We start from the raw sequence: 25,489 nt of genomic DNA on the forward strand, positions 1-25,489 counted from the left end.
CTTGCATATCGAGACATATACTTCAGTAAACGTTAGAGAATAATATCGAAGGTAATTTTTTTGTTTTCTACGTAGGAATGCATGTAAAAGAATGGAAGATGTAGCAGAAATAATTGGCTGGTAGTGCAAATTTAATATAGAAAAGGGTGAAATTGAGATTTTGAAATCAAAAGTTAATCGGGGAACATAATAGCGAAACGAAAGTAATAGAGTATATCATTGATGTTTGGCGTGGTGATGGGTGCATAAGATTGGGAAAAAAGTGTAAGGCACCTTTTGGGAAATATTTCATGTTTTCCCGACAAAGTACCAACGTATCATGTGAATAATGGGTCCCACTCTTTGATTTTTCCTCTGTTGTAGTACTAAATTTACGATACTAACCAACAGTAACCACTATTTCATCACATAACTACAAGTTGTAGAGAGAACGTGACATAAGCTTAAATTGTGCGCTAACGATACACAGGCATCTCCAGATCGACAGTTCCTGCGGACTCAATTTCTCAAGAATTTTATTATTTGTCATAATAATGTTTTCATTAATGACAAAGTACTTGTAGAATGAATATAAGAGACGAATTTTCCTTGGGCTGGGGTTTTAATGGGCCACTCCCGTTCTTCTTGGCCTAGTGTATCTCTAATTTTCCATTTGTCCTGGACCTAGTCCATTTCAGAATCTTGACCCTTTTAAATAAATTATCTAGTGCTGACAAAAAAAATCTCTAGTATGTTGCAAATTCGTGATGCATTTATTTAGTCCAATAAACCATCTTGATTCGGAACATTACTAATTTATTTTGATTAGCAATGCTCTCTACAATCTACTTCCTCCGGCTTATAAAAATGCATATTTGAGAAAAAAATTAATATATTTTCAATGCATTTTTATTTATTAATAGTGATTAATTGTAAATTTTAAAAATTATATTTACTCATTTTTTAGTTTATAATTATGAAAATAATTAATCATAAAAATATGCATTTATAACTAAATTTTAATATTTATTCATATGTACAAAAAAATATAAAATCTATATATATAAAGTTAGATTTTTCTCTTCTTATGACAAGTGGCAGGGGGATTTGATGACATGTGTCTCCATGTAGTTTTTTTTTACATTTTAAGTCTTTCTTCTTTTAGATTATTGCAATTTGACTAAATATTTTATAATTATACACTATCTAATCTATTTCGCACTAACCATTATTGTATTAAGTTTGATAATCTATTTTATTAGTGATTAAAATTCAAGATGAATAAAAAAATATAAATATATTTTAAATATTTAATTTATTCAGAGTTAAAAATAACACAAACTTTGTTATTTTCTACCATTTTCTATTTTTTTTTTTACCAATTATGTATTTATTTTACAATGAAAATCATCAAAAAAACAAACTGATAACAAGAAACTAAGAGTACGGTACATAATCTAAACCTAAAACCTTAACATTCATAGAGAAAGAGAAAAATATCATAGTAACACTAACTCAATAAAAGTTTGGAGCTGAAAACAGAGACGCGAGCAGTGATGAAAAGTGCAACAAGATGAGAGAATAAAGAGGAAAAAGGAGATGAAAAGAAATCACCAACTCATGGAGCCATCCTCGAGCTATGAAAAAGAGCATAGAAGTAATCACCAAAAACCAGATCTTGAAAACCAAGACGAGCAGAGACTATCGATGGCAAGAAAACGGCGAGGAAGACAACTAAACTCTGATCCAACCCAACAATATGTAGTTTCTAACATTACCCAAAATCTAAAGAAGAAGAGGACCAATTGACCGAAACAGCCTACAACGCCATGAAAAACAACCGCATAACTGAGAACTCATAAGTCTCATCTTTTTTTTTTTTGACATTGAACTCCTTGCTTTATTAATTCAGAATGAAAATGTTAGCTTTGTGGGCTAACCATCCCGGAATTACAGAGTCTACATGGGAGAAAATAGAGTTTTTTGAACGAGCTCCTTTTGCAAGAAGGTCCGCTCTTACATTCCGCTCTCTTGCGATAAAAGAAATTGAAAACACAGTAAAAAGAGATAATAGATGAATGAATTCATTCCATTCCGAAGCCATAGCTGGCCAATCTTCTTCATCGTTAATCAGCTTGACAAGCTGAAGACAGTCCGATTCAAAGGACATCGATGTAACTCCTAGCTGTAGGGAATTTTTCATTGCGTAAAGCAAGATGGTGAACTCTGCATGCATAGGAGACAGGGTCTGGTCCATACCAATGGAGCCATACGTAACGGTTCCAGGCGCCAGCTCGAGAACAAAACCTCCACCAGAAAATGGCGAATTTGTCACCCAGGATGCATCCACTTGGCATCTTGGATATGGTGACTCATTCTCCATATTCCCGTTAGTTGTGTGTTGGTTTCCTCCAGTCACTTCTTGACTCGTTAAAATTTGTGCCACTCTCCAGTTCTCCTCCTCTTGGGTAGCGTGAAGTACAGTTTCCGGAGGTAGGATTTGTGTGTTGTTGAAGATCTTTTCATTCCTCGCTTTCCATATGAACCATGCGATCCACGGAAACCTAGCAAGAACGTTCCTCGGGGCTCCATTCTTTGTTGCACGAAGAAGTAAGTAGTCAAAGTTTTCGTATAGGGATTCGCTCAGGAATAACCCCGGAAGAGTTGGTATATCTGAGAGTGCCCACGTTTGCAGCGCCGGGGGACAAAGAAACAAGAGATGATTAAGTGATTCTTCTTCATGTCCACATCTGGGACATGATCTGTCGGTCCCACAATGTCTATCAGCAAGCCGGCTGCAAGACGCGATACTATCCGACAAAACTTGCCACAAGAAGTGTTGAATCTTCCTTGGTGCTTTTAGCTTCCAGATCATCTCTTTTAAGTGGTTGATGCTCGGCTCCATGACTGCACTTTCGATATTCGCCTCCTTCATCTGGGATGCAAGCTTGTATCCCGACTTCACTGTGTACAAACCGGTCTTTGTGTAACTCCAACAGTACCCATCATCTCTAAATATATGGCTGGGCCGAATGCTCTGGATCAGAGGGATGTCTCTCGGGTCTATCAAAGCCTCCAGCATCTCCAGCCTCCATTGCTTGGTAGCTTGATCAATAAGCTGGTTTACAAACATATCCCTATCTCGATACACACCAGCGTCCGTTGCCGGACGGGCGGGTATGGTCGGAATCCATGGGTCAATCCAGACACGGGTATTGTACTCTGATCCAATTGTTTTCCGCAGTCCCTCTCTGAGTAAATTCTGAGCCGCTAGAATTCTTCTCCACCCATACGACGGGGAGTTAGACGTTTTAACCTCCATTGGGCTAATATGTCTGTAGTATCGACCTTTAAGTACCCGGGCAAGTAGAGAATTGGGATGATGAAGCAGCCTCCATAGTTGCTTTGCTAAGAGTGCAAGATTAAAGTTTAGGAGATCTTTAAATCCTAAACCTCCTTTCTCCAATGGAACACAGATTTTCTCCCAAGCAATCCAATGCAGTCCCCGATTATTTCCTTTCGTGCTCCACCAGAATTTTGCTATTGCTCCTTGCAGTTTGTTTATGATATCTTTCGGTAAAAGGAAACAGGACATCACATAGGTGGGCAGCGCTTGTGCTACTGACTTTAACAGTACTTCCTTGCCTCCTTTAGACAGGAGCTTGGCCGACCATGAATTGATACGATCATTGAGTCGTTCTCTGATGAAGGCAAAAACCTGTCTTTTGGAGCCACATATTTTTTCCGGGAGTCCTAAGTACATGCCCATTCCACCCTCTCTATTGATACCCAGTATTTGTTTCATCGCTATCTTGACCTCCTGTCCTACTTTGTTGCCAAACAAAATAGATGATTTCGATGGGTTTAGCAACTGTCCCGAAGCTCTCCCATATAGATTGATGATCCTTATCAACTCAGCACCCTGCTGGACATCTGCTTTACAGAAGAAAAGACTATCATCGGCAAAAAGGAGATGAGAAATTGCTGGACTAGCTCGTGCTATCTTTAAACCTGTCAGCCTGCCTTCCTCCTCTGCACCTTTAAGTTGAGAAATTAGAGCTTCCGTCATCAGGATGAAGAGGAATGGGGATAGAGGATCGCCTTGTCGAAGTCCCCTTGTTGGCTGAATATTGCCTTTGGGTTCTCCGTTGAGCAGGATTTGGTATGAGACCGTAGAAATACACCGGTGTATCCATGATACCCATTTTCCTTCAAAGCCCATCTTGCGGAGGAGAGCTTCTAAGAAGCTCCACTCTACTCTGTCGTATGCCTTACTCATGTCAGTCTTGATCGCCATATACTTAGTTATCAGTCTTGATCGCCATATACTTAGTTTAGTCATAAGTCTCATCTAATAATAAATACCAGATAATATTACAGGAGAAAAAAAGGTAAGGAAAAACAAGAGCATGTAAGTGAATCTTTTTTCAATAACAGTGAGAAGCACCGCACACCGGAAAGGTAAAAAAAATACATAAATGGTGACGGTTCAAGGTCAAAATATGGGGATAGGACAAAAAACATATTAAAAGAGTAATGTTCAAAAATGTGAAAATTTAAATAAAAATTGACGTTGAAACTGTCAATCTTAGAACCAACAAATGTCTAAATGCAAAGTTATTAAAATCCAATATGCTTTACATCAGAAGCTTATTTCACCACTAACAAGTACTATTATATACACAACAATACATTATTTAAAAAATAAACGCATAATATATTATGTGTTTATATACTACATAATGCTTCACAACAATAAAATAGCAAATAATGATTTTCACAAATAAAGACCGACCAAAATCATAATTAACAACAATAAAACAATATTCCGCGCAAAGCGCGACACGTCTCTAGTATGCACTATATTGAAACAAATATTCTATTATCTATTTGAGATTCATTGTTAGACCTCATTAATTATTTGGAAAAGCTTAAAAAATAAAATTCAATCGTAGAATAAGATGAATAAATCAATGTAAATGGAAATTGCTGTATACAGCCAATGCCACAATTAAATCACAAATGAATAAATAAATGAAATTGAAATTGCTTAAATCAGTTTTACAAGCCAATACCAAAACTAGACCGCAATTTTCTCTTAAACTCGGATTCGAACCCGGGACGACACAGGTGGAACGACGACTCATCCACCTTTCACGGCCATCTCCTGCGTGTCCGTCACCATGGACCCGAATCACATTACCCGTTCACCAGATGTTAGCCTTATCCGAGACACCGTGCAGCAACGGCCGAGATTCGATCAAAAGATCCAGCTTGCTCCTACTGCCACCGTGGCGGGTTTTCTTTAAGTCATCGGTACAGTTGAACCGACATGACCGGTTTATTAACCGAATCGATTCCTCGAAAACCGATTCTTCGCATGGAATAACCAACGGACCGTGGTTCGCAAAACCGAACTCCTCTTCGGCCTTGACCAATAGATTCTTGAGGACCGGGTGGTTAAGATGCGTTGCGCGCACCACGAATCTCCTGCGACTGCTTCCAACATAGACCGCCACGTATCCTGACGGCACATCTGACGGCACACAGCGTCTGGCAGACGACATTCGCGCCTTGTTCCTCCATTGCCGGAGCATCTGTCTCAGCTTCACAATGTGTCGGATCTTGCTGCATTTTGCGATACCTCCAGCCATTTTTATTCCGGTTTGCGAGTTGGATGAGAAAGTGTAAGAAAAGAAGAGAAAACTGAAGCAGATGGATTTGAGTTTTCGGACAGGACAGGGTTTATATAGTAAAGAGATTGCCACAATGCCCTCGGATTTTCTATCGAATTACGAGATTGCCACCTTGGTTCTTACTTTTGACTTCTTGCTTTCTGATGAGACATGACTACTAGTAGTGGTGTGTGTGTGTGATGGATTATGGATAGATTAATTATTCTGGAGATTAGTTTTAATTATTTTGCTGCAAGAAAGATTAGATACGATTCTTGGAGGAGGAACATTAAAGATCTTGTATGTTTTTTTCTTCTTGATACATTGGATGTGTTGATATCTACAATATATGATGGATTCGACATGTGAAATTTAGTGGTTGATCGGTTTGTATAAAAATCCAAGGTTTCAAATATTATAATATATTGGGGAAATTGATAAACTGACAGTCATTAGAGAGAAAAAGAATTGATCATGTTAAGTGTTCATACTTAGTATTCAAATATGTCAATATGGTGGTTGGATGAAGAAGTGTCACGTTTAAAGAGAAATATGGTATTGGGAATAAGAGTATATGCTGATGACAAAAGAGTGTTGGAAAAAAGACCAGTCTATGAAAAGACTTTGAAGTTAAAACACCACCTTATAATTTAGACTTTAGAGATATGAAGAGTCATCTCTCTCTTTATATACATCATATTGTTTGATTTATAATAAAGTCTTCACATCGAAAGACATGTTAGTAGCACAGTGGTGTATGATAAAACTTTATTTTAAGCAACCGAAGCCAAAAATATATGATCTATTATCTAATTATATGACATACTAACGTAGAAACTATTTCTCTATCACAATGTGAAACTCTGTCCCTGATCTAGTTTATGGATGACCGCAAAGTCTATGGTTTATAGGATATGATGTCAAGTTTAAACGCTTGCACAATTAACAACTGCTTGTAACCGGGCATAGTATTAAGCAAAACATAGCAAATATTAGATACAAGTTTATGAACTTCAATAAATTAAGTTTATGTAGTATATGCTCCAAAGTTAGTTCGTGGTCGTACAAACAAAGGCGTGGCTGTATCCGCCGCTCTAGGGTCAAAGCTTTCAAATCATCTAACTAAATTAATATTTTGAAAAACTAATAAAAAACTACTATTTTATATTTCGTTGCACGGAAGTATGAGTGTTTTAATTAATTAACAGAAAGAAATAGTAAAACCCACCACATGCGTAGCTGGAAAAGGGAGGAAGTGCAACTAGACAAACGTATTTTTTTAGTTTATATATCTGGTTTTTATAATTAAAACATACTTTTCTAGTAAACATTATTATCTTATCAGCAAAGGCAAAACGATTTAATATATTTTTCAGTATAAGTGAAAATGGAAATAATGTAATGCATGCGGCGTACCAAAGCACTGGTTTTTGTAATTTACGTATGTGTCCACGCCCCCATGTGCGAACATCTCATCTCCTGTTATTTTATAAGAAACAAGAAACCAAAAACATCTCTCTTTTATATATGGGGAAAATGTAATCTTGATTCTGATTCTCTCAACTTATCGATATATATCGTACATTTTTCATGTGATGAAATTTTGTTAAGTTACATAGTTCGCATAATAGGTTAAGTTTGATCCAAATATTGTCCCCCTAATGCATTGCAATAAAATGAATTAATGAGACTGCTCTAGAATCTAAGATAAATACAAAAAATAAAATGGTTGATCGATATAAACTCAGCTCATATCCTCCTACATATCACATATTCTGCATGTGACGTGATTTGCTTATATCATTTTCCAGTTTTAATATCAATTTAGCTGGATCGTCATGGATAAATGTAGACTGAATTTTATGTCAGATGATTGAAGTGGAGCGAATATAAAATATGTGTTTTTTTATTTTTATTTTCCCTTTGACTTAGGATTTTTGATCTTGGAATAAAGTGTATAGAAAAGGAATAGAAGTAGGAGGAATAGGAGTAGATTTCTTTTTACACAAAGGTCCACTTGTTGTACAAAGGTTTTTTGATGAATAAATTTAGCATTCATTAAAAAAAAAAAAAATATATATATATATAAATAAGTTTGGGCCAGTCAAAGTGCATGTTATGGAAGCTTGGATACATTCCCCCATAGGTTACGTACGTACTCACCCTTGCTACTTTGCTAGTTTGTGTTCTAAGAATCTTTCTTTAGGTTTCTCTATGAAATGAAACAAATCCTCATTAACGCTTCTGCAACTATTATTATTGTTTCTTTGAATTGAATTAAATTATATATAGCTCATACAAGAGAGAAATGGATGGTATGAATCTGCGTTGGCCTGCATCTTCGTGCACCATATACACATAGTAAATAGACATATACATAAGTTTATAACTTGATCAACTTGCTTATCTAACACTTGATTAATGTTTGCTTTTCTTAGATGTTATAAAATTAAGTTATCCAGTTTTTTTACGTACGTATGCCTTTATATAATGAATTGACACTCAGTTTTGGTTGGATCATGATGAGTAAACATTACAAGTTTGCATACTTTATAAAAGCCTATTAGAAGTAGGTTTAACTTTTGACTTTAGCTTTAACTCTTATCTTCGTGTCTCTTTAATGAAAGGGAAAACAAAAGAAAGATTTATTTATAAGGACCCTATGCGTATTCACGAGAAGATATAGTGTGGTGTGACGAACAAGCAATGTTTAGTTTAGACCTTGGATTTATTTAAGAAAATGTCTTCAGACATCTAATAACACTGTCCAAGGTTTCGTCTTGATTAATGCAATACGATAAACTAAATAGAGATTATGTGTTTTTTTTTCTTTATGGTTCTGACAAACTCACATAAGCTTTGTGCAACCAGCGACAATTATGTTTTCTAAATTAAAGTCATTTATATATCGGAGAGAAACATCTTAGGTCAACTGATTTGTTGGTTATCACACACAAATCTTATACCAAAAAAAAGTTACACACAAATCAGTTGTGTGCTATGAAGCACGGGGACGTCAAATTGATTTACGTATCCGTATAGGAGACGTTTCCGGGACGGGGACACTTCGGGGACGGCACGGGGACACGGAACCGTTAATTATGGAAATTTTCATAAAATATTTGCTTTGCTATTATCCTTTTTTAAGCTTATTCACTTATTTTTCTTACAAATAAAAAATAAAAAGTAGAAGTTTATACTAGATTTTGAATTTATAACCTACTTTCTAATCTTTTTAGTTTATTAGATAAGATTTACAGTGATATATTTTTATTTTTCAGTATATAAATATACATATATATATCTTTATTGATATATATTTCCCGTACCCGTATCCATAATTTTTTAGTTTTGCTGTTTTCCGTCCTCGCTTCCGTACCAGTATCCGTCCCCGTATCCGTCCCGTGCATCATAGGTTGTGTGTTAAGTTATGATGTTGTGTCAAATGTCATACACCTTAGAATTAATTTATTTTACAGTCGTACAACATGTCATAGAGGATCAAATATCAATGGGTACGTAAGTCCGTGTTCTTTTGTCAAGTCATATGTGATATCGCTAACAGTCCGATGATATAAAAATACAGTTTACTTTAATAGGGCCTGAACCCAACTTATCCTTCGTTCAAGAAACGCGGTTCGGCCTGTTATAATTAATCAGTCATCAGCGATGACAGCGAATGTTTCAAACGTTGTAGAAGCCGACTCATTTCATGACATAATGGCCTACCCAGCTAATTGTAGAAATCGTTTATTATGGGCTTTAAAAAAATCAAGATTTTTGTTCAAAAAAGTGTTCGCTGGAGAAGTGAACTAATCAAACTATATAAATGTTTGAAATCTAAAGGCATTGCAAACAAGAGAGCACTGGAAAATGTCACATTACAATGAAAAGATGAATGTTCATATATTTGTTCTCTCTTTTTCTTCTTATGCTCTCATTGCATCGTCAAGAAGGCATTTAGAACAGTGAGTGTATTAAAATGGATACCCTTTTCGTGCAGGTAGAATATTTGGTAGCAACCTGATGATGAGTGATCCATCAAAAATCTGTGGGTCTCAACTTTGTTCTGCCATGTATTACAGGAAAGCGTGACTTAGATTGAAGTATATTGTTGGGGTCAGAACTGTTGCATACAAGAAGATATAAATGGACCCAAGAGTTATTAATCAAAATGAGGTTTGGTTCCATTAGACTTACTTTTTTTTTCACATGTGTTATTGTCTGCCTTGGTGTTATTCTTGGTTTTATTATGAAACTGTTTGGTTTATTTTTGTTGGTTGTGGCCAATGTGTCTGAAACCAGACAAGATGATCTGTCTTTTGTCTACATTTTTAGTGCGAGGAGAATCTGCATAGTCGTAGTTGGTTCTACGTGAAGAGTTTGGTAATGTAAATAGCTATTTCAAGATTCATATGCAACCGTTTGGTGTTGTCTAATATTTAGAGATTCATGCAACATTGTCAAATTTTCATTTTGTTATACAATTAACCTTTCGTAATTGAGTATTACTGTCAAATTCTAGTCAGCCATATATAGTATCATGTCTGCTACATGCTCAAGAGAACCCTCTGGTTCTTCCAAGTTACCTGCTATGCTTGGTAGTTGATGTTTGCTTCAGTAGTCATGTCTCACCTCAATATGTGTAAAGAAGTTGGAGTCAGTCCTTTTAAATTTGTTTTTTAGTCTCATGGTTTTGACTGTTGTTCCACCTTTTGTGATCATACTCACATGGTTACTGTGTACATTCTATTAATGTATATGTAAGTTAGTGCATAAAGATTATCCAAAAGGCCAAATATAACTCACTATTTATCTAGTGAACACAAATTTTGGGGCCTCACAAAGATCTCATTGGATTCTTGATTATTTCATGATATTTTTTGTTCTACTAGCTGCATTATTAGGAATTATATGATGTATGAACTGTGTGTTTTGTTCTTCTGAACTTTTTGCTTCTTGTCATCATCACAACTAACAACAAGCTCTTCTTTTATATCTGTTTTATTTTGTCTTTCTGTGTCTGTTAATCACTTTCTCATTAAAAGAATGTTTTCCTTATAACTTTTAGGTAACCAAACTGTGACTACAAGTCTTTTCTTTACTGGTTATCCATGGACAACAAATCCGCCTGTAGATTTCAATACCATATCTTTCTTATACACACTAAAAATGTTTAATATAGTAAAAGAAATCCATTGATGTCTAGCTGAAAACTTGTAGAAATATGGAAACATGTACAACATAAATCTATGCTAGACAAAATATACTCACAATAATAAGTACCAACACTTGAGTAATACTGGTGAACATATCAATGATAACAAAAAACCAGCACAAAGAAAAATAATTGAAGAGACAAGAAGAATCTCAGAGTTTGAGGGACAAGTCAAGGTTCTTCTGCTGCTCTTCTTCAGAATCTACTGGAATTGTTCCAGCACTGAACCTACCGAAGTTCTCACATGTTGAAGTCAACGGTGGAGGAAACATCATCTGATGATGGTTCTCTGTTGTTGAAGATAGTCTACCTATGGCTGGTTGCTGAACAAGTGGTGTCCTTGACCAGCTGAACTGACCATACTCGCCAGCACCAAAGGCGTTGTATGAACTTAGCTTGTGACTCATTGAGTGCGCCTGAATACCCAATGATCTGTTGCTGTACTGTCCGTGGAACGGGACAGGAGCAAAACCATATGGATGGCCGAAAGCTTCCATCTGTTTCCCTCGCTTAGCTAAAGTCCTCTCTCTTTTGTGGGCGTTTTGGTGACCGCCAAGGGCTTGTGAGCTGTAGAACGTTCTTTGACAGTAGTTGCATGAGAAGAGCTTTTGCTCAGTGGAAGTTGATCCTTATTAGATAAGGATAGACATATATATTTCAGATAAACATACTGTCGTAGTTATCTCCTATCTTTAAGGATCTTACGTCTTGTATAAATACTATCGTTGTAACCTTGAGATGAATATACAGAAACAGAGTTTATATTAGCTTGTTATGGTATCAGAGCCAGCAAACTAATTTTTACAAAGCTAATATATCTTCCGAACCACCAAAACATCTTGTTACGGTGAGATAATTTTAAACCTACCTCGGTTACCATGGCGTCGCAAACAGGAGCTACTGGAGGTGATAAGAATGCTCTTGCCTCTCCTTATTATCTTCATCCTTCAGATAATACGGGGCAAGTCTTGACACCCATTCTTTTGAATGGAGCAAACTATGAAAGATGGGCAAAGCTAATGCTCAATTCGTTGAAAAGCAAACGAAAAACAGGGTTTGTTGATGGAACTCTTACAAGGCCGGTGAACAAACCAGAAGAAGAAGAGAAGTGGGATATGGTGAACGCCATGATCATTGGCTGGATTTACAGCAGTGTGGAATCAAAACTGCGACCGTCAATATCTCTGGTTGACAGCGCAAAGATTATGTGGGGAAGCCTTCAACGGAGGTTTTCTATGACTGATGATACAAGAATACATCAACTGCATTCTGAGATTGCATCCTGCAAACAGAATGGTGATGCAGTAGAAGTTTATTTTGGCAAACTGAAAATCATGTGGGATGATCTCGCTGATTTTGACAAGGGTTTCTCGTGTTGTTGTGGAAATCCTGAGTGTGAAGCTGTGATGAAGTATGAGAAGAAAGAAGAAAAAATACGTGTGCATCAATTCCTTATGGGGTTGGATAATTCACGGTTTGGTACAACACGCTCGAATCTGTTGAGTAGACAAGCTGAACTCAATCTTGAGTCGGTTTACTCGCAAATAATTCAGGAAGAGAGACACTTGAATGTTATGCGGCATGAGGATAAGTCACCTGCAATAGGTTTATCCGCGGTAACACAACCTACCTCATTGCAACAGTCTCAACAGATCATTACCAATGCTCAGGCTGCAGCTGCTCGGTTTGCAAGAAACAATTCAGTTTGTTCTCACTGTGGGAAGCAAGGACATGAAGTAAATCAATGCTTTCAAGTTATTGGATATCCAGAATGGTGGGGTGAGAACAACGCAAAACCAGGAACAGGTCGAGGGACAGACAAAGGAGGAAGAGGACGAGGAGGAGAGTCTCAACGAGGCAGAGGACGTGGTGGTCGTGGATCTGGGTTCCGTGCATACAATACCCAGGCTGACACAACATCTGAAGCTCAGGGTCAAGGCTTTCCAAACTTCACACCGGAACAATGGGCAACCTTAACTCAGTTTGTGAATTCACAAAAATCGAGCACCAGTGAGAAGCTTGGTAAGAAAGATAAACTTGTTTTCTTTGGAAAAGACAGTAGATATGATATCATCATTGACTCGGGTGCCTCACACCATATGACTGGAGAAATTAATCTACTTAGTGATGTTGTCACAATCGCACCAGTTCCTATTACAATGCCTAATGGTAGTATAACTTGGGCCACACGACAAGGACAGTTGAATCTTGGTGGTCGTCTCATATTGAGACGTGTCTTCTATGCTCCTCATCTCTCTGCAACTCTCATATCTATATCTCAACTGCTCCAAGATATTGCTGGATTCATCCTATTTACTAAAAAGTTTTGTGTGATACAGGACCTCGCCTCGAAGACTTTGATTGGTGCGGGTGAAGAGCATAATGGGGTTTTCAAGTACATGGGTTCCGTTTCTGTTCAAGCAAATCATGTGGAAGCTTTCCAGACACGAGATCTGTGGCACGCACGCATGGGTCATCCATCTTCTGGTGTTCTTTCAGTTTTGTCATCTTCCGCTGGTTTTACAAAAAATATTGGAGTTTTAGAGAGTTCTTGTGGTACTTGTCATCGAGCTAAACAAACTCGAGATGTTTTTCCAATTAGCATTAATAAAGTTGATGAGTGTTTTGCCTTGATTCACTGTGATTTATGGGGACCATATCGTGAACCATCCACAACTGGAGCTCGTTATTTTTTAACCATTGTGGACGATTTCTCTCGAGCCGTATGGACAATACTCTTATTAGAAAAGAAGGAAGCACCACAAGCCTTTAAAACGTTTTGTGCCTATGTTGATCGTCAATTCAACAAGAAAATAAAGATGGTTCGCAGTGACAATGGGTCTGAGTTTATAACTCTTAAAGGCTACTTTGCATCTCAAGGTATTCTTCACCAGACTTCGTGTGTTGAGACCCCGCAACAGAATGCACGAGTGGAAAGGAAACATAGACACATACTGAACGTTGCGCGCGCACTTCTCTTCCAAGGACATGTACCAAGGCATTTTTGGGGAGAAAGCATACTAACGGCGACCTATCTGATTAACCGAACACCATCACGGCTGTTACATAATAAGACGCCGTATGAGATGCTCTATGGTAAAGCACCCTCTTATGACAATCTTAGAGTATTTGGAACTTTGTGTTATGCTCGTCGAATAAAGCGTGGACAAGACAAGTTCGATGAAAGAAGTACTAGATGCGTATTTCTTGGCTACCCCATGGGAAAGAAAGGATGGACGGTCTGTGATCTCGAAACAGAACGCATTTTTGATTCAAGAGATGTAATCTTTCATGAAGACATATTCCCATTTGCTCTTACCAACTCATTGTCTGAAACTATAGAGCATGTACCGGTCCCTACGCCACATCCGGCGACTTATGATGATGATTTTGATCCTGTCTCTCCCACTGCAGTATCGGAGACAGGGGGAGCTTTGAATTCCCCTCAGACGAGTACCAGTGAGCCGTCTGTAACCAATGAAACCAGTAAGACTACGGAGGCGACAGTTGGTGATAATGATCAAGGGGGAGCAAGTAATACAGAAGAGACTACTACAAACGAGCAGTCAACATCAGAACCACTGGGCAGAGGACACAGGACTAAGACACAGTCTGTTCGCTTAGGTCCGTATGTTACATATACAGCTCAAGTAAATGAAAACCCCACGACTGCTCTTCACCCATCACATCCACCATCATCGTCTTCAGGTAAGTGTGCCTATCCCTTGGAGAATTATGTATCGTTTGATCGTCTTGCTCCACATGTTCAGGCGTTTCTTCTTAAAGTTGAAGCTCAGCTTGAACCAACTTCATTCAAGGAAGCAATGAAAGATAAAAAGTGGAGAAACGCAGCGACTGGTGAGATAGATGCGCTGGAACGTAGCGGTACGTGGACAGTCACTGATCTACCTCCGGGAAAACAGGCCATTGGATGTAAATGGATATTTAAAATCAAGTTCAATGCGGACGGAACGGTTGAACGCTATAAGGCACGTTTGGTAGCATGTGGAAACAAACAGGAGGAGGGTGTTGACTACAATGAGACCTTTGCACCTGTTGTCAAGATGAATACAGTGCGCACCTTACTTGGCATCTCTGCTGCTCGTGACTGGGAACTACATCAGATGGATGTACATAATGCATTTCTCCATGGTGAACTAGAAGAAGAAGTTTACATGAAATTACCTCCTGGCTTTGCCTCCTCTAAACCGAATCAAGTCTGTAAGCTGAATAAGGCACTCTATGGCCTTAAGCAGGCTCCTAGGTGTTGGTTTGCACGATTAACTAAAGCTCTACTTGCATTTGGCTTCAAACAGAATCGTCTAGACTACTCTCTGTTTACTCTAAATCGAAACAATACTACACTATTTGTGTTGGTCTATGTTGATGATTTGATTATTGGTGGAAATAATTCTGAGCTTATCACCAAGTTTAAAGAACATCTGCATCGGTTTTTTCATATGAAAGACTTGGGAGAGCTTCGTTATTTCTTAGGCATTGAGGTTCTAAGAAGTAAAGCGGGTATATACTTGTCACAACGTAAGTATGCTCTTGATATTGTGTCTGAATGTGGACTTCTGGGTTCAAAACCGGTCGACACACCAATGGAGCAGTATCACAATCTTGGGCGTGATAATGGACCGTTTTATACAGAACCAGCACAGTATAGAAGACTGGTTGGAAGGCTTGTCTATCTTACTATCACACGGCCGGAACTAAACTACCCAGTGCATATACTTGCTCAATTTCTTCAGAAGCCACGGCAAAAACATTGGGACGCAGCTGTTCGTTTGGTACGATATTTAAAGGGTCTTCCAGGCCGTGGAATATTGCTAAGTGCTTCGAGTGATTTATCACTGTCTGCCTACAGTGACTCAGACTGGGCGGCATGTCCACTTACTCGGAAATCTCTTACTGGCTACATTGTCATGATGGGTAATTCCCTTATTTCGTGGAAGACAAAGAAACAACCAACGGTCTCGCGGTCCTCCGCAGAAGCCGAATATAGGGCTATGGCGATGACTTGCAGTGAACTGAAGTGGATGATCGGTGTCATGGATTCTTTGGGGATTAAACAGCGGTTCCCGATACCTTTTCATTGTGATAGCAAAGCAGCTATCCATATAGCAACAAACCCGGTCTTTCATGAACGAACTAAACATGTGGAGGTGGACTGTCATTTCGTTCGAGACTACATTACAGCTGGGATTATTGCAGCACATCACGTTGGCACGATGGAACAGTTGGCTGATCTGTTGACCAAGTCGCTTGGACGTCAGCAACTACATTACTTACTGGACAAGATGGGAGTTCAAGATCTTCACTCACCACCTTGAGGGGGAGTATTAGATAAGGATAGACATATATATTTCAGATAAACATACTGTCGTAGTTATCTCCTATCTTTAAGGATCTTACGTCTTGTATAAATACTATCGTTGTAACCTTGAGATGAATATACAGAAACAGAGTTTATATTAGCTTGTTAATCCTTTATAACTCGGAGTGGCTTCACTCGCGTCTAAGTTGCCGATGAGATTGAGTTCTTGATTGAGCTGTGGCTGACTATAATCATATTCTGCTAGCATAAGGTCGAGCTTTATGCCTTCCTCTCCTGATTTTTGGTCATAGTCATCTTCTTCTGCGTCTATGTTGTAATGCTCTAGGCTCAATGAAAGAGTGTTAGATGTGGAAACGATGCATGAGGAATCAGATGGCTTTGGCTCGTCCCTGGAGGCATCCATGAGGTGATGGTTTTTTTTTTCTCAGAAGATGATACTACATAAGGAAAGAGCGCTAGAAATGCTTTTGGGTTTTAAGTATAAGTGGAGAAAAGTAGTAAGAAGATGAGAGAGAGATGGGTTTGGTCTGGTTTTGCTGACACACAACACACACATACACAAAGACAGAACAAAACACTTGAAGCTGATTGGAACTCTCCACCATCTAATACCTGTGTTTATCCCTTTTATAGGAGCCAACTTTCACTTCACATCAACCTTTTTATTTGTCTGCTTTCTCCTTTAATAGACAAACCTCTGTTCTCTATTATGCATTATTTTACTTTATTTTTTTCTTCTTCTTCTCTATGTCTTGTGCCCTTATATGCTTAATAGTTCTTCAACTTGCATGTCATATACTTCACCAAAAAAAAACTTACATGTCATATATGTTTTCTTATAGTTTATAACTGTGCTTGATATTTATCATCGAGTGGACCATTGTGACCAGGATAAATCTGGCTCTGATTGATAGATGAGTTGTTTCCTATGGACAGATTCTCATAGGGGCCAGGGCCATCCGGCCAACTCGGCTTCTTATGGTGTATATAGCGTATGCAACCGCGGATATATGTGTAAGGGATATTACTAAACCATCATTGGTGACCCATCTTTCAAATGTGTGAATGAATATGTACAGTGTTCAGTTTTTGTGTAAACTAATGGATATATTTTAGAATATTTTTTTTTTGTAAACTAAAAGGGTTAAACCCGGGTCTACTAAAGACACAGACCTAACCCCGGGTGGAGGTACAGCCCACGGATAGACCTTTTCCTGGGCATTCAAATGAGCCGAAAGCAATAGCCCATATCTGTGTGGCCAGCGGGGTTCGAACCAGAGTTCACCGTATTGGGTATATTCGCTCAAGCGCCTTATTAGAATATTTTTTGAGAGGAAGAAAGGAGATGAGGGGGGAACAAGAAAAAAGAAAGCTTAGCAGTTCCAAAGATTTTCCAAAAAACTGGGACCGGTTTTATTTGTTTGATGAAACGACAACCTGTTGATGGAGTAGATGAAGATGACAACAAGTGATAATGAAATGAAAAGGATGCTCAATAACAAGAGAGAGGGAGAGTGGACCAAGTGATAGTATTCAGGTATGTTTGATGTTTCTGTGTACCTTTTGAAACTTTGAGAGGAAAGTGGACATATCTGTTTCCTTTTAGCTTTCCACTGTTGATTTCATTTGCTTCTCTGTCTCTCTTTTGTACTCTTTCTACTCTTCCTTTTGATGTTTGCTTCATATTCACTCCTCTCCTCTCCTCTTTATAACCATTGGAATCCTTAATAGTCACCCGGATTTTACGGTGTAAGGGGTTTCATATACACGGTACTAATCTATATACACATTCTGCTTCACAGTGACTGCCACTTTTATATGATTCTCCATGTAGTTTTTCTCGTGCCATATATAGTTTCTAAATGGCCTTAGCAATATGTCAAATGCTTGTGTTGAAACCAGGATTACATCATTTGTTTTCTATTATTGATCATGGAGATTTGTGTGTTTGGATCCATATTGATGTATAATTGTTTTGATCATTTCTCGTATGGTTTACTTTTCGCTTGAATGCTATTGTATGTATTAAGGGACATGATTAATTATCACTTTCTGAATACTTTAGTTTTTGGAGCCAACTCAACTGTCCCAACGTACTTGAGAGTTCTTTTTTTTTTGCCAACACTTGAGACTTGAGAGTTCATAATTGAATATATATATCCCTTTGTAAATATGTATACGCTATAGTATACTAACAAAAACATGAGTTGATAATATTTAATGCGAGAAGAGCAAGTTATGTAGCTCGCTCCTTGTTAGTGACAAAAGATAATTAATGGTTTGTTATAGAGTATTAATTGAACTATTAAATGAATATAGTTTGGCTTTTTACAAAAATATCGAAGTCCAATAAATTGTTCTGGTTTGGGTGGGGAAAGAAAGTGTAACGACAACACGTCTCATCTAGGGTTGGGGATAAGAATCTTTGATATGTTTATATTTCTCCAAGCTTTAGCTTAAATTAATACTTAGTGGAAGCCGAAAATAAATAAATAAAAATGTGTAGTAAAATCCAAAAATTGTACTCCTTCCGTTTTTTAATATAAGTCATTTTAGAATTGTGTACATATATTAAGAAATTATTAATCTTTTATATACTAAATCACAAGTTACTCAACCAATAATATATTGCCACATAACTAAAAATAAAAATAATTTAAAATAATAAAAATTTGAAAAAACAGAAAAGAATGACATCAATTTAGTAGTTACCAGACAAAAAAAAATCAATCCACCTCGCCGACGGTTATTCGCTATGCACATCCACGATCATCATTCACTAACTACCTGTAATTATTTATATATATTTGTATGAGGTTCTTCTATGGCTGCAGTTCAAACGATCAGTCTTTCCTTTCATCTTTCTTCTTCAGTTTTTTTTTTTGTGGTCAAGTGTAGCAAAAATCCACACAAGCTTATTTATTTTATACAAGTGTAGCCTTTTTTCATACAATATTTATTTGCTTCCTTCTCAATTTAATGCTCTTTGATTCTTTTTACATGAATCAGGTTGAAGGTTGAAAATGGGTGCTTAAAAGTACTCCTATTTCAAAGCCTAATTCTTCAAAAAGAAAAGGAAAACTCAAAGCTTTGTTAGCAACTTAGGTAACATACTAAAATTATGTATGTCATAATCTATTACAAATATATTCAAATATTTTACAAATCTGTTTTATGAGTCTATTATATGCAAATTATCTATTTTACGGTACATGTTTTCGTTCTTATCCTTGAGTTCCAGATTATCGATGACTGCTTAAGAAGAGGAAAGCCACAGAGAAGAGTACTAAAGTGTAAGTTCAAAAAATATCCTAAATGTATTATTTAGTTTTAGTTTGCCATTTATCTTTCTACTATATCTTAGATATTTAACATTTTAATAATACTTTCAATAAAAATCTAAATGGTTTTCATAATTTATTTTCGTTTCACTATTTTATTATAATAAAAATAATTAGATTTATATTTTAAAGAAGACTTATTTATAAAAAGTATGCAAATAAAATTGAAATGGATCATATCATTAACTTTTAGCTGTATTTAATATTTATATTAAAAATAATTATCTCTATTCGAAATTATCTTTTTAACATTTGTTTTGCCCCTTCTATGTTTTAACCAATGTTCTAAAACGCGGCCGTCTTGGCGAGTACGCGTCCGACTATATGGTGATCGGAGACTCACCGCCGCGAAGAGGGGCAAATCGGAGGCTTGAGGCGGTGCGACGAGTTTCTTCCGCCTTTACCGTAGAATAGGAAAAAGCGCCGAGTAATAGCTCCGAACCGAGTCAACCCAATCTCAAAAATCTAGCATTTCAGATCTTAATCTCACATCCGAGCTAGCTCTGACCACTGTAATACCGGATTACGGTGTTCACACTGCGTTTGGGCAATAGGGAGAGGATAGGTCGAAGAAATTTACAGATGCGTAGAAACTGTAATAAATATTTGAGGAAGAAGAAGACTTATTTACAAGTCTACCATCCATTAAAGACAAAAAAAATATAAAAAGAACAAAAATGAACAAAACACAATTCGAAGTCGGAATGAATTGAAACCAAATCTCTTTATTGTTCACTACGCCACGTTTACAAATTAGTTACCTAACCAAATTTAAATTGATTAATTATATAATTATACATTATATCGAAATGCACCCGTAAAAAGCTTAAAAACTAGGTTCCGCGTATACCCCGCTTAATCCCCGATTTTTTAGTAACTCGCTAGGCCCGAAGTTGCCTCCCGACTAACGCCTAGCGTAATTCCGAACAGGGGTTTTAACTATGTTGTTTGAATGCAACACTTCTAATTATAGGTCTATTATTCAGCTCTAGAATGTAACTAAAATAGTTTTTAGTTTTGATAAAGCAAAAGTTAGAATTTTATAAAATGATCATTTAAATGCAATCAAAAACTAACCCGTGCTGAGCACGGGGTGATAATACTAGTTTTTTTATATTTTCTAAACAAAAACATCATTAATTATTTACCTAACCACAAATCAACCAATAATAAAATAGAAGGTATATTATCATTGGTCATATAACATTAAACGTTAATAAATTTTACATAGAAAACCGAAAACGTCATATAATTTGGAACACAAAAATTTCTTTAGAACGACTTATATTAAAAAACGGAGGGACTAATAGTTAGGAGTTAGGACAAGTAGTTTAAGTATGTTGAGTCTTTTGTCGAATGCGACCTATAATTGGTGGGTCCATGTGACAAACTTAAGAAATAGGGAAGCTGATTCGGAGAATCAATTTTGTTTGTGTTAAAAGATATAAGTGTTAGTTAATCATTAAGATTAAATATTTGATTTCACTATTAAACGTCAATGGCTTTTTTTTAATCTGAAATTTTTGGCAGAGGTAGGCACGGATCGAATAGTACCACAATTTTTAGTATTTTTGATTTGCTTCGAATCTACCGGACATTTAATTTTTCGATTTGATTTGCATTGGAAAAATACGGATATCCGAATATCCAAAAAATTTACAGATATTTGTAAATATTTACAGATATCTTATTCACTTTGTTCAATATAAACAAAATCTAGAAAAAACTATACAAGATTGTTTTCAAATAGTAGTTTTTACATAATATAAAATAAAAAGGTAAAAGTTAGTGAAACTATATGTTCCATGAATTATTTTAATTATTTCAATTTTTAGAAAATTTGTATTTTTCGAAAAAATATATTATTTTCTTAAATTAATAATTTTATAAGTAACTTTATAAATAAAGTAATAAAATTATATGTTAAATTAATATTTAGATAAAATTATATATTTAAAATTATATATTTAATTTTAGATATACATCTATTTATATAAAGTCGGGGCGGAGCGGATATCTCAGTTTAAATTTTGTAGTATTTGTGATTTTCTTCGTTTTTAACGGATACTGGATTTTAATATTTGCTTTGCTTCGAAGACTTACGGATATCCGAAAATAAATCAAATCAAAATTTACGGATAAAATGTCCACCTCTAATTTCTGGTTTCTTCACTGGCAACTCAATCGTAAATTACTCTATGAGCTACAAGATGAAATCCTGATCACAGGATGTTGTAACGAAAGGATACAGATTTATATTTCTAATGACATTGAGAAAAAAAACATTAAAACAAGAAACATGATGAAAAAGGGGAAGGCGAGAGAAGCGGTGCAGGAGAAACACACCCCCACATGAATGATTACAAATATAACATTGTTTATGAAATCAGTAATCACAAATCAACTAAATCTCTTTAGTAAGATCTCATATGTCTCTTCCAGAATTATGCAGAACATCCCTTCCAAATTACATCTTAACCTTGCTTATCATTTTGTGATGAATAAATAAAATATAAATATCCATAATCTTACCTTTTCCAACAAAAACAAACTAACAACAAAGTATACGAGTGCTTGACAGCTAAATCAATCAGAAAATGGGATTAAAAGTTCAGGCTTTTGAAAAAAAAAAAATCATCTTATCTAAACACTAATGATCCCTACTTTTAAGGGTTGATAAATCTGTTTAATTTTGTTTGTTAATGGATTGAAAATGTTTATGGCTGTATAGCATCCATGAAGCCAAATAATTACACATTTGACTTTTTTTCTAGTATAGATTTAACCAAACAAATAAAAGGATTTAGTTGATAATAAAACTAAATAACCGATGAAAAACCAGCAAAGCAGTGATATGTATTATTGCAAATAAGTGTAGATGGGGAGTATCTTGCTTTGTGCTGGGAAATGGGAACACTCAAACAAAATGACGGCTTCTTTCTTATTAATACACAAAAGAAGAGGTGACTTAACTTTGAACTTTTGAAGCAATAAACACGTGCTGCTGATTAGTTACAGATCCAACTATTCAAAGCACTCTTTCATGGAATACGTTAGAAAAAGAAGAAAAAAACTAATCGTTATAGCTAGGGTTGGCACTGATATATTGCTGGTCCAAAGCAATTTGATAAACATGCAAGGCCTTTTGAGTATCATTTCTCTTATCCATTCCTAACTAAAATTACTAAAATCATTCACAAAGTACTAAAACAAATATATCCACAATTATATGAGTTGATTACACAGGTTTTTTAGACTAGAAGAATGTTTAGAATACTCAGAAGAAGAGTTGTCAAGAGAAATGTTTGTAACACTTATTAAGCACATCTAATTTATTAGACGAACATGAAAAGAATGTAACCGTTAGATGATAATGCCACAGGCCTTTCTTCTCCTTCTAATGACCAGTGATCAAAGCCCACAAAAGGACCAAATCAGAAGCCAAGTATACAAATAAAGGTCCAAATCAGAGCCCACAACTAAAGGCCCAATTCAGACACTGGAAGAATGTTAAAAGGTCGTGTTGATTGTACGCTAAGAACATCTTCAATGGAGATGCTCGAAGGAGTGCTTTGTGGTGGGGTCTACCATAAAAGAGTAAGAACGAGTGTCAAAAACGCTAGATTTAGCATCGATGATGTTTGTACTGTTTCGCGGACCCCACTAATATGTGGCGGTACGCGATTAGCTCGTTTTTTTTTTTTTTTTTAATCAGAGAAAAAACAGAGAAAAATATAAAATTAAGCACCCCCACTTCGCTTGGTTGCTAGGGTTAATGTTGTTCTAAATGTTTTTTTTTTTTTCTTACAGTATGCTACTGTTAGAACTTGCTGCTGCTCTAGGACTTGATAGGATGGCTACTATTGCTTTGTTTCTTTTATAGTTCCACTCATGTTCTTCAGGTGTACATAATATAATGTTAATAATAAACAAGTCATTGAGCTTTCCTTTAGGCCACAGTTATTGAGCATTTATATCAAACAAATCCGCATTTCACATGTTCTACTAACTCGTTTACGGATTAACTACAAAAGACACACATACTCTCCCTTCAACAGAAACCAAATTTTGCAAATCCAATTCCAACGCAGAGTAAGTTACAGCGAGATGGAACAAGCAGCCGCTGCAAGAGACTGTTCACTTAAAATGTCACATTGCTAAAAAAAGAAAAATAAATTATAATTTGGAGATTATATATTAATGAAACGGGGTAGCTGAAATGATAAACATTCAGAAACTCAAAGCTAAACATTAACAACAACCCCTCCTCATTTGATCAAAGAGGTTTTTCCTTTCCTGAAAAGAAAAAAGAAAAAAAACAAAGACACAACAATCACTTACTAAAACCAATTTACACAAACACAAAGTCTAATTGGTCTCACACTCGCAAAGACTAAAAAAACTAATGCAAATCCCCTCGAAACTTAATTAGCAACAGTACTAGTAGTACTAGTAGCAGAATCTTCCACACCTAGACCATACAAGACTCCAGTGTACTTCTCAGTCGACCCAGGGAAATAACGCTCCTTGAGCTTCCTAAACGAGCCTAACGTGAGCAAGCTATCCGACCCAGCCTGATGACAAATCCCAACTCTCTCCACACCCATAAGCTCCGCGAGCCTGTTCAGCCCTCCAAACAGCCCGTTGCAGAAAGTCATCAAGTACTTAATATCGTAAACCGTGGGGAAGTAGACGAACAACATCTTGAAAAAATCCGCCTGCTTGAGAGGCAGCTCCTTGCAAGTCAGAAGCTTCACCAAATAACCAAAGTCATAACCTCCATGGAAAGTAACCCACGAGATCGAATCGTTCAGCACGACCCCCGACGACATCATCAGCTCCCCGAACCGGACCACGTCGATGCCCCTCTCGACGTTCTTCTTGAAATCGATCCCGCACTGGCGCAGCAGCTCGATGGACTCGCTCGCGTAGATGTCTTCGCCTATGTTGAACTCGCGGAAGTTGAACTGCCAGACGCAGAACTTGTCGGTGCCGCAGGTGGGGAGGTTGCCGTCCTCGTCGGAGAAGGTTAGCCCGAGCTGGATCAGTTTGAGGAGGTCGACGTTTTCTTTGAGGGTGCGGTAGTTGAGGTCGTTGTTATACTTGAATGTTTCCACGGGTTTTAGGACCACGCCGGGGAACTCGGTGTCCATGGCGACGAAGGTGTACTTGTCGACGATCTCGCGGATCAGCGCGAATTCATCGAGGAGGTTGTCGTTCCAGACCTCTCGAATCATGATCGAATCTTCTTTGAGAGTCTCCGCCATAGGAATTACAGATCTGATAATAACACAGCATACGGACAAAAAACCTGTACGGAGAACGGTAGATCTGAGAAAAAAAATTGAGAAAATAAGAAACGGAGAAAAAATAACAAACCGTAACTGTTAAACAGATTCAGGCAGGGTGGAGTGTAAGGTACCTCAGATTAAGCAATACAGATGTTCGAAAACGAACAGATCTAGAGGATACGCAGACGAGTTCTCGGACAACGGGGAGAGAGGGGTAGGTTTTGAGGATAAATAAAGAGAAGTGTGTGAACCAACTTCAACGATGTCGTTTTTGTTTGTCCGATGGAAGGTTTGTTACGACGACGTTTTACGGTGCGCCTTCTTACATCAATCATTACGTTTTTGGGGACCAGTTTGCCAATTATTATATCCGGATTGTCCGTTCTTCAGTTTTTTTTTTTTTTTTTTTCCGTCGAATTGGGTTTTTTATTTTATATAAACGGGCCCAGCCCAAAACCAGAATACAACAAAGCCCACTTAACCTACCGGACAAACACTCGTTACACAATTGGGCCCAAAATCCAGCGGCCCACCTTGAGAAACCCTAGCCAAAACACGGGAACGACGCGCGGCCGCCTCGCAGATCAGTCTTTTGGTCGCGTGGCCACGTGTTAACATCCTCGACGTCGAGGGTCACGTGTCGC

General features: G+C 37.0%; 4 protein-coding genes across 6 annotated transcripts; all 4 read right to left on the reverse strand.

Moving 5' to 3' along the window:
• Positions 1-1,597: 1,597 nt before the first annotated feature.
• LOC106413076 lies at positions 1,598-4,276 on the reverse strand. The gene is made up of 2 exons (XM_013853911.2): positions 2,000-4,276; positions 1,598-1,720 (listed from the first exon to the last, which is right to left on the reverse strand). The coding sequence occupies exons 1-2, from the start codon at positions 4,274-4,276 to the stop codon at positions 1,598-1,600; spliced, it is 2,400 nt and encodes a 799-aa protein (XP_013709365.2).
• A 660-nt stretch (positions 4,277-4,936) lies between these two features.
• Positions 4,937-5,724, reverse strand: LOC106413075 (auxin-responsive protein SAUR50-like). Its single transcript, XM_048769294.1, has one exon. The coding sequence runs from the start codon at positions 5,631-5,633 to the stop codon at positions 5,187-5,189; it is 447 nt and encodes a 148-aa protein (XP_048625251.1). The 5' UTR covers positions 5,634-5,724; the 3' UTR covers positions 4,937-5,186.
• A 4,842-nt stretch (positions 5,725-10,566) lies between these two features.
• LOC106414236 (zinc finger protein 3) lies at positions 10,567-18,070 on the reverse strand. The gene is made up of 2 exons (XM_022709696.2): positions 16,364-18,070; positions 10,567-11,500 (listed from the first exon to the last, which is right to left on the reverse strand). The coding sequence occupies exons 1-2, from the start codon at positions 16,614-16,616 to the stop codon at positions 11,025-11,027; spliced, it is 729 nt and encodes a 242-aa protein (XP_022565417.2). The 5' UTR covers positions 16,617-18,070; the 3' UTR covers positions 10,567-11,024.
• A 5,656-nt stretch (positions 18,071-23,726) lies between these two features.
• On the reverse strand, positions 23,727-25,210 carry LOC106415634 (probable CCR4-associated factor 1 homolog 10). 3 transcript variants are annotated; one of them, XM_013856388.3, is made up of 2 exons: positions 24,977-25,210; positions 23,727-24,885 (listed from the first exon to the last, which is right to left on the reverse strand). In XM_013856388.3, the coding sequence occupies exon 2, from the start codon at positions 24,819-24,821 to the stop codon at positions 23,979-23,981; it is 843 nt and encodes a 280-aa protein (XP_013711842.1). In that variant the 5' UTR covers positions 24,822-24,885; positions 24,977-25,210; the 3' UTR covers positions 23,727-23,978. The 3 variants fall into 3 exon arrangements, with proteins under 3 accessions (XP_013711842.1, XP_013711843.1, XP_013711844.1); XM_013856389.3 differs by having other exon boundaries at positions 23,727-24,865; positions 24,977-25,184; XM_013856390.3 differs by having other exon boundaries at positions 23,727-24,865; positions 24,940-25,104.
• Positions 25,211-25,489: the final 279 nt, after the last annotated feature.

The sequence above is a fragment of the Brassica napus genome, chromosome C9, assembly GCF_020379485.1.
Source record: "Brassica napus cultivar Da-Ae chromosome C9, Da-Ae, whole genome shotgun sequence".
Lineage (NCBI taxonomy): Eukaryota > Viridiplantae > Streptophyta > Magnoliopsida > Brassicales > Brassicaceae > Brassica > Brassica napus.

Excerpts from the sequence above, each read along its gene's own strand:
- LOC106413076 (XM_013853911.2), bottom strand. The coding sequence starts at position 4,276 with ATGGCGATCAAGACTGACATGAGTAAGGCATACGACAGAGTAGAGTGG. Across the intron at positions 1,721-1,999 it reads TTATCGCAAGAGAGCGGAAT|AGTTTAGTTGTCTTCCTCGC; the intron begins GTAAGAGCGGAC and ends GGGTTGGATCAG.
- LOC106413075 (XM_048769294.1), bottom strand. The coding sequence starts at position 5,633 with ATGGCTGGAGGTATCGCAAAATGCAGCAAGATCCGACACATTGTGAAG.
- LOC106414236 (XM_022709696.2), bottom strand. The coding sequence starts at position 16,616 with ATGGATGCCTCCAGGGACGAGCCAAAGCCATCTGATTCCTCATGCATC. Across the intron at positions 11,501-16,363 it reads AGCCACTCCGAGTTATAAAG|GATCAACTTCCACTGAGCAA; the intron begins GATTAACAAGCT and ends TTATCTAATAAG.
- LOC106415634 (XM_013856388.3), bottom strand. The coding sequence starts at position 24,821 with ATGGCGGAGACTCTCAAAGAAGATTCGATCATGATTCGAGAGGTCTGG.